The sequence below is a fragment of the Mastigoproctus giganteus genome, chromosome 10, assembly GCF_048544385.1.
Source record: "Mastigoproctus giganteus isolate SK-2022 chromosome 10, ASM4854438v1, whole genome shotgun sequence".
NCBI lineage: Eukaryota > Metazoa > Arthropoda > Arachnida > Uropygi > Thelyphonidae > Mastigoproctus > Mastigoproctus giganteus.
The window spans coordinates 219,466,359-219,480,115 of NC_143584.1; the positions used below are offsets into that span (position 1 = coordinate 219,466,359).

The window sequence follows — 13,757 nt, forward strand, 5'->3', positions numbered from 1 at the left end:
ATAGAGGGGCGGCGTTCCTCCATGTGGTGTGGGCGCCACACCTCGACCCCTGCTTACGTTGGTTCACACCTGGGTGGTCACCCACCATGTACTTGTGCATGAAGGTTATACCCAGGATTACTAACAGTCCCACCATTGTGAAGGTGCAAGCAGAGGATTTGGCTGTCATAGACCGTCTGGACTTCGCCGAAATTGGGTCCACTTGACTTGAGTGTCACCCAAATATCAGTTCCATCAGCGTTTTAGACTCCCAGGTAGCAAGAACAGCTTGTCTGGCATATCTGAGAGAATGTCTGTGACAACCTGGTTGGTTTGTGTAGTATTTTGTATCCTACCCTTAGCCTGTACCCTAATTCGGTTTATTGTGGCAAGGGGGGGGGATAACCCCTGTTTAAGAACATGCTTAAACAGGGGTTATCCCCCCTTTACCACAATAAACCGAATTAGGGTACAGGCTAAGGATAGGATATAAAATACTACATGATAAGAACATGCTTAAACAGGGGTTATCCTCCCCTTTGCCACAATAAACTGAATTAGGGTACAGGCTAAGGATAGGATACAAAATACTACACCAACCAACAATAGTAATATCAAAAAATGCCACGTTTCATCAGAAATGTCTTCTCAACAAATGCAGAATGGGCAGAGGCATTGTTGTGCAGCAAGAACCAGCTGCTTTTCTCTAAGAATTGTGGCTTCACCCAGGAAATGTGCCTCATTAGTCTTTGAAACACCTGTACATAGAATGCAGCATTCCCTCTCTCCCCTCTTTATGTATAAATTTCTTGTGATTCACACCTGTTGCTCCCATGCTCAATAACACTCAAGATTGCTAGACAGTTCCCAACAGAGATCACATATCTTTATTAGGGATTAATTTGATCTCTCTCTCTCTCTCTCTCTCTCTCTCTCTCTCTCTCTCTCTCTCTCTCTCTCTCTCGCTCAGCAGATCTCAAATATTACTTCCTCTGCATAAAAAAACTGGACTTTCCTTTTAGCTCCTGGCATTACTTTTCCTCTAGATAGCTACTGACTCTGCATAAATCTGAATCCACCCTGCCATGGAAAAATGTTCCCACATATAGAGGTGGTGTCCCAGAACCTCATTAAACCTCTTAGACTCTAACCAAAAAAAACAGGGCAGTCAGGAGGTTAATTATTAATTAACCTGTCTCTTATCCACATGATCTGTTTAATGACCTTTCTCTATCACAAATATCACAAAGATGTTCAGTTTCTGCTGCATTCCTTTCTGTAATTCACTTTTAAACTTTAGCCTCACAGGGCTAACATTTCCTCATTTATACCGTCTACTTTTTTTGACACAATCTTCTTTTATGCATTTCCAAAAAAATACCATGAACAGAAATTTAACAAGTATTTTCTGCATTCTCAGCCTTCAACCAAGAGAGAGAGAGAGGAAGGAAGGAAGGAAGGGAGAGGGGAACCCTATTCCCATTGTTTTAACTAATTTTACCCAACAAATTTGTATCATGATAATGTGAGTTGAAATTAATGGTTGATAAAGCATTATTCAAATGATTTTTTAATATAGTGAAGTGTCACTCTTTTTGACTATGAAGTGTACCTTTTATTTAAGAAATAAAATGGATTGTTTACTTATGTAAATAACTCATGATAGGAAAGATACCACCACATATTGGGACTGTTAAATTTTAATAAGCATTAAAAAAAAAAAAAAACAATTATCAGATAATAATAAAAAAAAGTTTTTACAGGTGTAAATGCATGATTTCTATATATCAACAAAAGAAAAAAGAGGTTATTGCTATGCACGAATACTGACTGAGGTCTGGAAAAAGTAAAAAGATTTGGTAAATAAATCTTTCATAATTCTTTATAGCAAAATTATAAATATTCATTTTCATGTAAATATGTACAAATAAACATACGGTAATGATGATCACCACTATGGGAAGTTCTTTCATAACTCTCCCTCTCACTTCCAGGAGATCCTCTGTGGCATACGTCGGAAGGACTACTATTGGTACTACTTTTGCTTGAACCTGAAACAGTTAATAATTTAGGCTTGACTAAACTGAAATTTAAAAAAATAAGAATTTTTAAAACAAACTTGGGGCACAGAAATTAAAATTAGAGGTGCATGTCCAAAGCTGTGATATAAACACTTAAAAGCTAAACAAGCCAAAATAACATCTGACATTCTTATATAATATTTATGTGAAATATAAATCAGTTTTTCAACACAGTGATCCGTGTTAACTGCGTTGGATAGTGATTCACACTTGCAACTTTTTTTTTTTTTTTTTTTTTTTCAGATTGTGGACTGAACTACATCTGTCAGGCCAAGAGATATTAACACTTACAGCGTGAGTTAATTGAATATGCATGTGTTTGAGGCAGTAAGTTTCTCCCAAGTATAGAGTGAGTCTGTGAAAATTTATAAAGTGTTGTAAAAACAAAAACTTTCTGCACATGAGGGCTGTTCAAAAAAATATTCAGACTGCTATGACATAGTGACAATATGCATATCAGGGTGTATGACTTAATTCCCCTCAAAATAGTGTTTTTCTAAGACAATACATTTTACTTAACAATTTTCCCATGTATGGAAGCATTTCTGGAAAGCTCATTTTTAAATCACTGAAAGCTGATCTACTGTATTACTTTTTATTGTGGTACATTATCAAATAAATTTTTTTCAGGATTTTTTTTTTTATTCTAGAAAACAAAAAGAAGTCACATAGAGCCATATATCTGGTGAATCATGGGATTTGCTTGACTTGAGAAAATCTGTGTTTGGCTGAAAAACTCTGTACAAGTAACAATAAATGTGATAGCACATTATTATGGGTGAAGCAACTAGTTTTTGTACCTCCACTTTTCTAGTCTTTTTCTTTGAATAGCATCACAAAGGAATCTTAAAATTTCAATGTAGTAGTAGTAGTAGTGGCATGTGATGCAAGAAAGCATGTGTATGAGCTTATGCAGCATCAGCCAAAAAAAAAAAAAAAAATCACACCATTCCCTCCAAATGCCTGTCCAGTTCCTCCTTAAATTTATTCAACCTATCAACTTTCACAACGACAGATGGAAGTTTGTTCCAGCAATTAACCACCCGCTGGCTAAAGGCAAATTTCCGCACATCTATTCTACATCTGTCTTTTCTTAATTTGAATTTATGCCCCCTTAGGTTTGTAATCTGAACAAGTGGAAGGATCCCATCAGAATTCAGCGTGCTCAACCCATTCAAGGCCTTATATACCTCAATCAGATCACCACGCAGGTGCCCAGTCTCCAGCCCATTCAAGGCCTTATACACCTCTGGGATCCTTCCACTTGTTCAGATTATGAACATAAGGGGGCATAAATTCAAATTAAGAAAAGACAGGTGTAGAATAGATGTGCGGAAATTTGCTTTTAGCCAGAGGGTGGTTAATTGCTGGAACAAACTTCCATCTGTCGTTGTGGAAGTAGACAGGTTAAATAAATTTAAGGAGGAACTGGACAGGTATTTGGAGGGAATGGTGTGATTTTTTTATTTTTTTTATTTTTATTTTTTTTATTTTATTTTATTTTATTATTATTATTTTTTTTTTTTGGCTGATGCTACATAAGCTCATACAGTTGCTTCTTGCATCACATGCCACCACCACTACTACTACTACTTTATTGCACATTTTCTGTGTGTTTTTTGGCCGAGGGAAGGAAGTCATTCACTCATTGGGATGATTGCTGTCTGATTTCTTGATCGTATCCATATTCCTTTCATCACCAATAATGTTTCAAAAATGTCTTGTCATTCAAACATTTTATTGATTAATTGACAGCTTCATTGACTATTAAAACGAACTTCCATTTGGTTTTGTAGAAGTGCATAACATTGGACAACAGGTAAAATGTTATGAAAACGAAAATACCCAATATTGACTAGTTTTATGCTGCTGATTATGAAAAATCACATTAAAATTTGTCAATTGGCTTTTGTTTTTGAATTACAGTTGGGATCTCAGATTAGCGAGTTACTCTACATTCACATCTCTATTATCTGCAATACAAGTTACTCTACCATTTGCAATTATCCCATGCCTCATGGTGAAGTACTACCTATTCCTCAACCACCTGACCATTTTTCTGTACACTCTAATGAAGATACATACACTGAAGAACATCAACTTGATATACATGAAGAAGTACAACAGCCGTCTATGTCAAGGTTTTCACCATTTTGTCCAAACCTTTATCTTTCTGAACCACATAAGATCACAGAAAGCGAGCTTAATGATCTCATCAGGGATCTCAAACTGTCGAAGAATAAGGCAGAGCTTTGGCCGTGAGGCTACAACAGTGGAATCTTCTAGATCATTTTGCGAAAGTGACAACGTTTCGTACTTGAAATAAAGATTATGATAAATTCTATCAAACAGAAGGTGAACTCACTGTTTCTAAGGATGTTGATGGTCTAATGGCAGCAATAAACATGAGGCACATTCCCGAAGAATGGCAACTATTTATAGATGCTTCTAAGGTTAGCCTTATTACCCAATGGAATTATGCTGCCTTCAATACCTCTTGCGTATGCCGTCCACAAAAAAGAAACATAAGCAAGCATAGAGAACATCCTCTTAGGTGTACACTAGCAGAAGTATGAGTGGCAGATATGTGGTTGTTTAAAGGTAATCGGCATTTAAATAGGACTACAAAAGGGTTACACTAAGTATTGTTGCATTCTCTGAAATGTGGAATAGTCGTGCCAAGGACATGCACTATGAGAAGAGGAATTGGCCTCAACGAAAATCATTAACACCTGGAATGAAGAACGTAGCATTTGAACCTCTAGAGATCCAAATAAATTTTTGCTTCTAACACTCCACATCAAACTGGCGCTCATTAAAAATTTCGTGAAAGCTTTGGAAGTGAACAGTCCTGCATTCACATACTTGCAAGAGAAATTCCAAAGACTTAGTACAGAGAAGATTAGGGCAAATGTTTTCATTGGTCCACATATAAGGCAAAGATGAAACAATTCAAAGATTTCAAAGATGAACAATTCGAATGTGTCCTTAGTGACAGCAAGAAATGAGCATGAAAAGCTTTTCGAAATGTTTCGACTGGTTTTCTAGGAAGTGTTAAAGCCAGAAACTACAGGCAGCTTGTGGAAGATCTCATTATATCTACAATAATATCGACATTATATCTACTCTATCGAGTAATCCAAAGTTACCTCTCCAGTAGACTCATCATGGTGAATGCTCCATATAAAATACTCACCAGAAAAATCAACAGAGGCTGTCCACAAGGCTCCGTTTTAGGACCTACGTTATGGAACATCGTCTTGGATGAATTCCTAAATACCGATATTGGAGAGGCATCTTCACAAGCTTTTGCAGATGACCTCATCCTGATGATAGAGGCAAACAGCAGAATCCAGCTGGAAAGAAAGGCAAATCATGCCCTTAAAATCCTATAAGAGTGGACCAATATCCACTTCCTTAGGATCTCTGCAACCAAAACAGACTCCATTCTCCTCAAGGGTGCCCTAGAATACAGGAGACCCCCACAGATTAAGATTGATGGTATCACACTACGACTGTCCAAGGAACTTAGATACCTGGGAGTAATACTTGACCCCACTCTCTCCTTCCAGGCACACTTGAAATACATCCGTAAGAAGATATGGGCTATACAGCCCTTGTTACCAGAGTCGCAAAAAGGGACTGGGGATTGAAAAAGAAGACCCTCAAGCTGTTTTACAAAGCCGCTTTCTTGCCGACAGCTACCTATGCTTCCGGAGCATGGTAGCCCAAAGTCACCATGGCTATAAATCGCAGAATCCTCGACTCTATCCACAGAGCCATGCTGCTCGCTATAACCCGGGCCTGCAGCACAGTTAGCACCCACGCGCTGCAGGTGCTGGCAGGAACCCTACCTTTAGACCTCGAAGTAGCTAAATGTGGAGTATTATATGAACTCTCCAAGGGAAGGGCCTGCACCTTTGCCAGCTTTGACACAGATCCTACCACAAACCGTTTGACTGAGAAAAAGAGACTTACAAATCATCTCATGCAAACCTGGCAAACCAGATGGGAGAATTCCCCAAAGGGAGAAGTCACCAAACAATTCTTCGCCAACTTTGGAAAACTCTATCCAATGGCTCCAGCATGGTTCACGCCGGGACTCCACGCGACCTTCCTGTTAACAGGACATGGTGCCTTTAAGGCTAAACTTACAGCCCTGGGTATTACAGATGACCCTACTTGCTGCTGTGGAGAGCTGGAGAGCTTTTACCACCTCATGCATGAATGCCAGCTTTATGATGACCTCCGCTGCCAGCTCATCACCCGGATCACCTTTTTGCCCAGAGATAGAGAACAACACCTCCTGGATGGGAGCAGGAATATATTGCCTTCTCAAAGTTCGCTGAAGCCTTGTACAGAAGAAGATGTGACTTGAATGCACACTAGCCACATAATGGCTAGAAGCCAAAATGTGCATAACACCAAAGATGACCTACCAAGCAACCATGAAGATAGACAAAAAATCTGAACGAAGGACAAATAGCAGCTGTTCTGGTGGCCTGAGCCAAGCACTAGCCTGGCTCTCCTTTAATACCCCTTCCTGGCAAGAGGACGAGACGACCAGTCGCCTCGCCCCCCTGCTACCCCACCTTTCCTTCTGGTGAGGCATGGGCATGCCTCACTGACCACCTGGGGAATCTCTTCTGTGTCCCCCATACTTCTGCCTTTTCCCCCCAGCTGTCTTCCTCCCCTTCCCCACTATCTATACACGACGCGAGCGCCCTATACACTAAATTTAATCTAGCTCAAAAATAATCTTCGCCCAGTCTCGGCCTAATTATCCTACGCACTGCCCTACTCCTGCCATATGAATGCATGCACACGTGCTGTATGCAAACATCCAAAGTAATTACGATTGCATGGATGTGTATATATTATGTATAACTGTTGTGTATATGTGCATATATGTGTATGTGTACACAAGTTTTTTTTTTTTTTTTTTTTTAGGTCCTAGCCGCCAAAATCTCAGGAAATTAAGCGGCAGGACCTGCCAGAGTAAATCTTAGTCTACTGGTGTTTCCTGGTCTGCCTCCATGGGGCGAAGGTGGGGCAACGCTGGGCTCCAGTGGCTAAATGACCAGATGAACAATGGTACACGACATTACACAGGTACAATACCCACACACTTTTAAACCGCTGGCATTCCCAGAAAACTGGTACACCCACAAAGCAAGCAACGTGGAGATGGGGGAAACCCCTGGTGCCGCATGACAACAATATACCTTATACCATACACCTTATATCTACAATAAGAGATAAAAAACTACTCAGCCCTCATAGCAAGAGTCTCGCGAAAGGATTGGGGCTTAAGGAAAAGAATCCTGACCCTTTTTTACAAGGTTTTCTTCATCCCAGCCATCACCTATGCAGCAGGGATCTGGTTTAAAAAAGCAACAACCACAGTCAATAAAAGAAAACTAGAAATGATACAGAGCAGCATCTTACTCACTGTCTACAGAGCATGCTGCATGGTCAGCTCACACACACTGCAGGCCCTTGTGGGGCTCTTACCCTTGGACCTGGAGATTGTCTGCTGTGGCATGCTATATCAATTATCAAGAGGGGAACAGTGTAACTTGCATTGTCTTCACCATAGACCCAACCAACAACAAAGCAGAAAAGAAACGACTAACAAAATATCTTCAACAAACCTGGCAGTCTCGATGGGCGGACTCAACTAAAGGTGAGATAACCCGGAAGTTCATCCCGGACATTACCCAAGTGTATCCTCAACAGCAAAACTGGTTCTCACCGGGGCTCTACACCACCTTTCTTCTAATAGAGCACGGCTCTTTTAATGCCAAGCTGTCGAAATTCAGCATCAGAGATTCCACATTATGCCACTGCAGAGAAAACCAAACATGGGTGCACCTAATGTATGATTGTCCCCTCTTTGAGGACATCAGATGTCATTTCATCACAAAGATACGCTTTAACCCAAAGGAATGGGAGCACCTTATATTACATGAGGAGCAGCACTACAAGGCCCTCTCGTGTTTTGCACATGAGCTATTTACCCAGCTAAGGGCAATGCCCCAACCTCCCCAGGCCTGATGCAGGACAACTCCTGCATCAGGCAGGACAACAGGACAACTCATGCAGGACAACAGGACAACATTAAGAGTAGGAGACCGGCAGAATTACTTAACAAGTACAGGTCACTGTTGAACAAAAGCCGAGAATTAGGGTTGAATTTGAAAGTGTCTGCAATTCTGCCCAGACACGATAGGAGGGAGTATATGATGAGAGCCTTGTCGATCAATTCGGCCCTGGAAAGATTGTGCAAGGCTCAAGGGGTAGAATTTTTTTCAGCCTGGACTGTACTTGTTAACAGGAGAGATTGCTTCTACAGGGATGGGATACACTTAAATAGAAAGGGTGCAAGAATATTTGCTGATGCTATCGAGGCAGTGTTAGGTGGGTCGGAAAACTGCTAGCTTGGGGGGAGACAAAGACCAATAGATTGACAGTAGCCACTGGCAGAGGTGAAAGAGATTCTTGCACTGCTTCTATTAGAATGAGCAGAAGCCTGAAAAACAAGATGCATGGTATTTCAGAGACTGCTGGGAGCCATTGCGGTACAAGTAAACACATGGGTTGTGTTAGGGTAGCTAAGAATAGAAACAGGTGCAGGTATACTTGCGTGTACACCAATGCTAGGAGTTTAGTAAATAAATTTGATGAATTTGAGGTATTGCTCAAAACATCGAAGGCAGATATTGTTGGGATATCAGAGACGTGGTGTCACACAGATATAAGGGATGCGGAACTGCAATTTGGGGAGTACAACGTCTACAGAAAGGATAGACAGGATAGGAAGGGGGGAGGTGTTATGCTATTAGTTAAGAAACACATAAAAACCAAGGAAGTGAAGCCAGTCGACATCGCTGGACAGTGCAGTGTGGAGTCAGTTTGGTGTGACATAAACATTGGGAGATCAAAATTGAGAGTAGGAGTGTGCTAAAGGCCTAATGACTCTGATGAGTATAATAAGGAACTGTACAGGGAAATAGAGTGGGCCAGTCAATCAGAGTGTCTTATAATGGGAGATTTTAATTTCCCAGATATTGACTGGAATTTGGGGGCTGGATACTCACACACTAGCAGGACTTTTGTGGATTTATTGGATGATTGTTTTCTACATCAGCATGTTCGGGAGGCAACTAGAGGGAGTAATACTCTTGATTTGGCTTCACCTCATATCTGCAGATAATCATATCTGCAGGCAGATATGATTATCAGCAGTGATTCTTCATGCATTAAGAATCTGCAGATAAATGAACCACTAGGTGGCAGTGATCACAGTGTGCTGAAGTGGGATTTACTCAAAGAGGTAACTACCATTAGGGGTAAAGGGAAGGGTTATTGCTTTCGTAAAGGCGACTACGATGGACTGAGACAGTATTTAAATTCTATACAGTGGGACCAACTGACGATGTTACCAACAGCAAATTCAAAATGGAAAGCATTCAAAGAACTTATCTTGGAAGCTACTAGGCTTTACATACCAACTAAGAAATATTGTTCAAGGTTTAGGCCAAAATGGATGTCAGATGAACTAATGAGGCATATGGCAGAGAAGGAAAATGCATGGGATACTTACAAATTAACACATGACACAGAAGCCTATGATAGATACAAGTTGATATGCAACCAAGTTACAAAGGAGGTTAGGCAGGCCAAGGCAGATTACGAGAAATCCTTGGCAAGGGATGCAAAGAAAAACAGCAAAGAGTTCTTTACTTATGTAAACTCTAGAAGGAAGGGGATGAATCAGATTGGTCCACTTGATATTGATGGGTCAACTGTTGATGACCCTGCTCAGGTAGCTAACAAACTAAATGAATATTTTGTATTGACATTCACACATGAGGAGTTATTCAGCGAGGGGAATGCCAGAGGTGTATTCAACTCTAGCAGTAAGCTACAGAATCTTGAAATAACTGGGAGTAAAGTGGAGGAGAAACTGTTGAAGATAAACACAAGAAAGGCACCCGGGGTGGATGGGATCTATCCAGTTATATTAAAGGAGGCAGCAAAGGAAGTAAGCAAACCCTTAGCCATAATTATGAGAGCTTCCTTGGACTCAGTGGAGGTACCCATAGACTGGAAATGTGCAAATGTGACCCCAATTCACAAAGGAGGATCAAAGGCTGACACAACTAATTATAGACCCGTGAGCTTAACTTCTGTTCCAGGAAAATTAATGGAGGCACTGGTTAAAGAAGCACTGCAGGATCATTTAGACAAGACTTCAGTTATAGCTCAGACACAGCATGGTTTTGTTAAGGGGAAGTCTTGCCTGACCAACTTGATTGGATACTATGATGCAGTCACAAAAGAACTGGATGCAGGGAATAACTTTGATATTATATACTTGGATCTTAGAAAGGCTTTTGATACTGTTGCACATGGAAGACTGCTACACAAATTGGAGCAGTGTGACATTGGAGGCAAATTGCTGCTATGGATAAAGGGGTGGTTGAGGGGGAGAAGACAGAGAGTGGTAATCAATGGACACTGCTCATCGTGGACTAATGTTATTAGTGGAGTCCCTCAGGGCTCAGTGTTGGGTCCATTATTGTTTTCTGTATTTATAAATGATATTGATGATGGTATATCAAGCTTAATGTCCAAGTTTGCAGACGATACAAAGGTTGGCAGGGTTGTCAAGGACACTACTGACACTATGCTGCTGCAACAGGATCTGGAAAGGTTGAGCAGATGGGCTGAGAGGTGGCAAATGAAGTTTAACATTGACAAATGTAAAGTACTACACGTGGGAAACAGCAACCCCAGAGCAACGTATCAACTCTGTGGTACTACACTGACAGTGGCAGAGAATGAAAGGGACTTGGGGGTGGTTGTGCAGCAGATATGAAGTTCTCTGAGCAGTGCAGTGCAGACGGGCTGCAAGAGTAGCTCATGGAGTATTGTCAATGATATACAGGAATTTTTCCAGCAGGGATAAGGAGGTGATTATTCCATTGTATAAGGCAATGGGCAGGCCACACCTAGAGTACTGTATACAGGTCTGGAGGCCTCATTTCAAGAAGGATGTAGAGCTGCTGGAACGAGTACAGAGAAGGGCAACAAGATTAGTGAATGGAACAAAGGGGTGCTCTTACGAAGAAAGGCTTAAGTTTTGCAAATTACAGTGTCTGGAGACTAGGCACCAGCGAGGTGATCTGATAGAGGTGTATAAAGCCTTGAATGGTTTAAGCATGCTCAATGCTGATGGGATTCTTCCTCTAGCTCAGAAAAATCACCTGAGAGGGCATAAATTCAAATTGAGGAAAGACAGATGTAGGATAGACGTGCGGAAATTTGCCTTTAGCCAGCGGGTGGTTGGTTGGTGGAACAGACTTCCATCCCTTGTGGTGGAGGTTGATAGCCTAAATAAGTTTAAGGCTCAGCTGGACAGGTATTTTGAACGAACAGAGGGGTGAAGTGGAAGTCTGTTTTTTTTTTGGCTGATGCTGCATAAGCTTGCTTTCTTGCATCAAATGCCTCTACTAATGCTAAAGTTTTTATCAGAAAGTGAAGATATGAACTGTTTTTTCATCTGGCTGAATATCCTCTCACACTCAGCATAACTATTATATTTGGCATTTTAACAATTCCTTAGGAAATGTTAAAATGCCAAATGAGAATAATATGTCATATTTCATGTTTCCTTCTGCATTTGTCAGTTCTCCAGGGAGCACCACTGTACAACAATTTTTCTTCTCTCATACTAACTTCTTGAAGGTTCTCACACTGAAACTGCAGAACTGACAATTGACCAAAACATCTACTGAAAATGATATTGCCTTAGTATAAGGAGAGGATGGTAGCCAAGCTAATTGCAGATGCAAAGAGGAACACATACAGGAAAAAAATAGACTCCAGTTCTGTAAGCTACAAAGTTTGTAAACTAGGCATTTACATGGGGAATCTAATTGAATTATTTAAGGTCGTAAAAGGACTGAGAAACTAAATGGAAGCATAATTCTCTTTCTTTGATGATATACACAAGGAGAAAAATTAAAGAAAGACAACTGCAGAATGGATTATAAGAAAATTTGCCTTTAGTCAATCAAGTACTGGAACAAGTTAACACATAGCTTGTAGAAGTGGGAGGCTTATGTAGATTTAAAGATGGATTAGAAGGATATTTGGAAGAGATAAAATAAATCTGCTAAATAAGCTTTGCTTTCCTGCATCATTCTGTCATTTTAATACTAATACTATATAATAAAATTCATCAAGTAAATGTCACAAATAAAGGTGTACATACCCACAGATAATCCAGTATGCTCTTCAGATCTGCTTGGTTCTGAGAGATGCTTATAAAGGTTCTCTCCACTTCCAAAAGGACTGCTTCCCTGGAATAATTTTATTTTTGAATCTTATAACAAGTAAAGCTTTTCATAAGCAATGTTTAATTTCCAAACATTAAATTTAGACTAGTAAATGAACCAAGATGCAGTCAGAGAGTCTACTTATAATACAGCATCTGCAGTCACTTTCTATAAGTACATATGAATAATATATTTGGCGAAGGTAAAGAAAGCCTGCATGAGAAGCATGCAAAAGTTCAATGAAATTTACCGGTAAAAGTACTTTGCCGTAACGGCATTTGTATTGTTGCTTGCTTGGTAAACAGACAGAGGGTGTTATCGGTCTGGAGTAGAAATTGAATCCCATGGGAGATTGAAACCCTCCTGAAGTGGAGGGAGTAAACTGACCTTTTTTCTTTAGAATCACTGGTGGACTAGTGGATAAATTGTTTATTAAAAAAAAAAAAGGCAAAGCAAGCCCACACGAGAAGCACGGCAAACTTCAAAAAAGTTTACGGTGAAACTACGTTAGGAACATTTTTTACGACGCCAGAACTTCCAATATGACCCTGTTTGTGATTCAATTAGTGATAATTCTTTCTCTAGTGTAAATTTAATTCCAATTTCCTCAATTCCAGTTTCATTTAATACCATTAAAATTTCAGCATTCATTATAATATCCCTACTCAGACTCTTCCTAAAAGTAATGATCTAAAGGCAATTTCATAATTGCCTTATATAGTGGAATTATAAACTCCCTTATCTCTAAAGCAACTGTTTTATAAATTACTGGGAGAAAACTATGGGATCTTCTTTGCCACTTCTTTGCAGTGTATTGTATGAGAAATTCATATCTGGATTATAACTCCCAAAAGCTTTTCTTCTTCAACCAGTTTTAATTCAATTCAACCCCTCCAAGTATATATTATTTTTTTATTTTTTCCCCAAAAAACAAGTATTAAAACAAATACTAACCAAATACAAATACTGCTTATAGATTAATTATACAATGTACAGTTCTCATTTTGCAGCATTAAACAAAGTTTCTATATTTCTGACCATCCCTAAAGACTATCTAAAGTTGTCCTTTATGTACCACCGATTGGCACTGGTCCTTAACCATTGCCCCATTCTTCAAACCATCTATAAATTTTTGTATCATGCCACGTGCCCTTTTGTTAAAGTCACTTAAGAAAATCGAGATCAGGAGTAGTCCCAGCACCAAGAGACTACTTCTAACCCTAACCCACTCTGAGGAGTAATCATTAATTACAACCCTTTACAACCAATAAAAATTTACTATTGTTAAACCCCCTCCCCATAAACCTCAATCAGATAGTTTCTAAGGTACCTAGTTAACAAGCTATGTAGC

At 39.8% G+C, this 13,757-nt stretch overlaps 1 protein-coding gene across 12 annotated transcripts in view; it reads right to left on the reverse strand.

The window, feature by feature from the left end:
• Rab3-GEF (Rab3 GDP-GTP exchange factor) overlaps positions 1-13,757 on the reverse strand; it is a 973,693-nt gene that overhangs the window by 446,084 nt on the left and 513,852 nt on the right. For all 12 annotated transcript variants that reach the window (XR_016547514.1, XM_090382519.1, XM_090382521.1 and 9 more), the window contains exons 20-21: positions 12,343-12,430; positions 1,917-2,030 (exon numbers count right to left, since the gene is read on the reverse strand). Coding sequence is in view for 11 of the 12 variants with exons in the window: in XM_090382519.1 (XP_090238645.1) it covers positions 1,917-2,030; positions 12,343-12,430 (202 nt within the window). In the remaining variant the exon portion in view is untranslated. The remainder of the gene's footprint in view (positions 1-1,916; positions 2,031-12,342; positions 12,431-13,757) is intronic.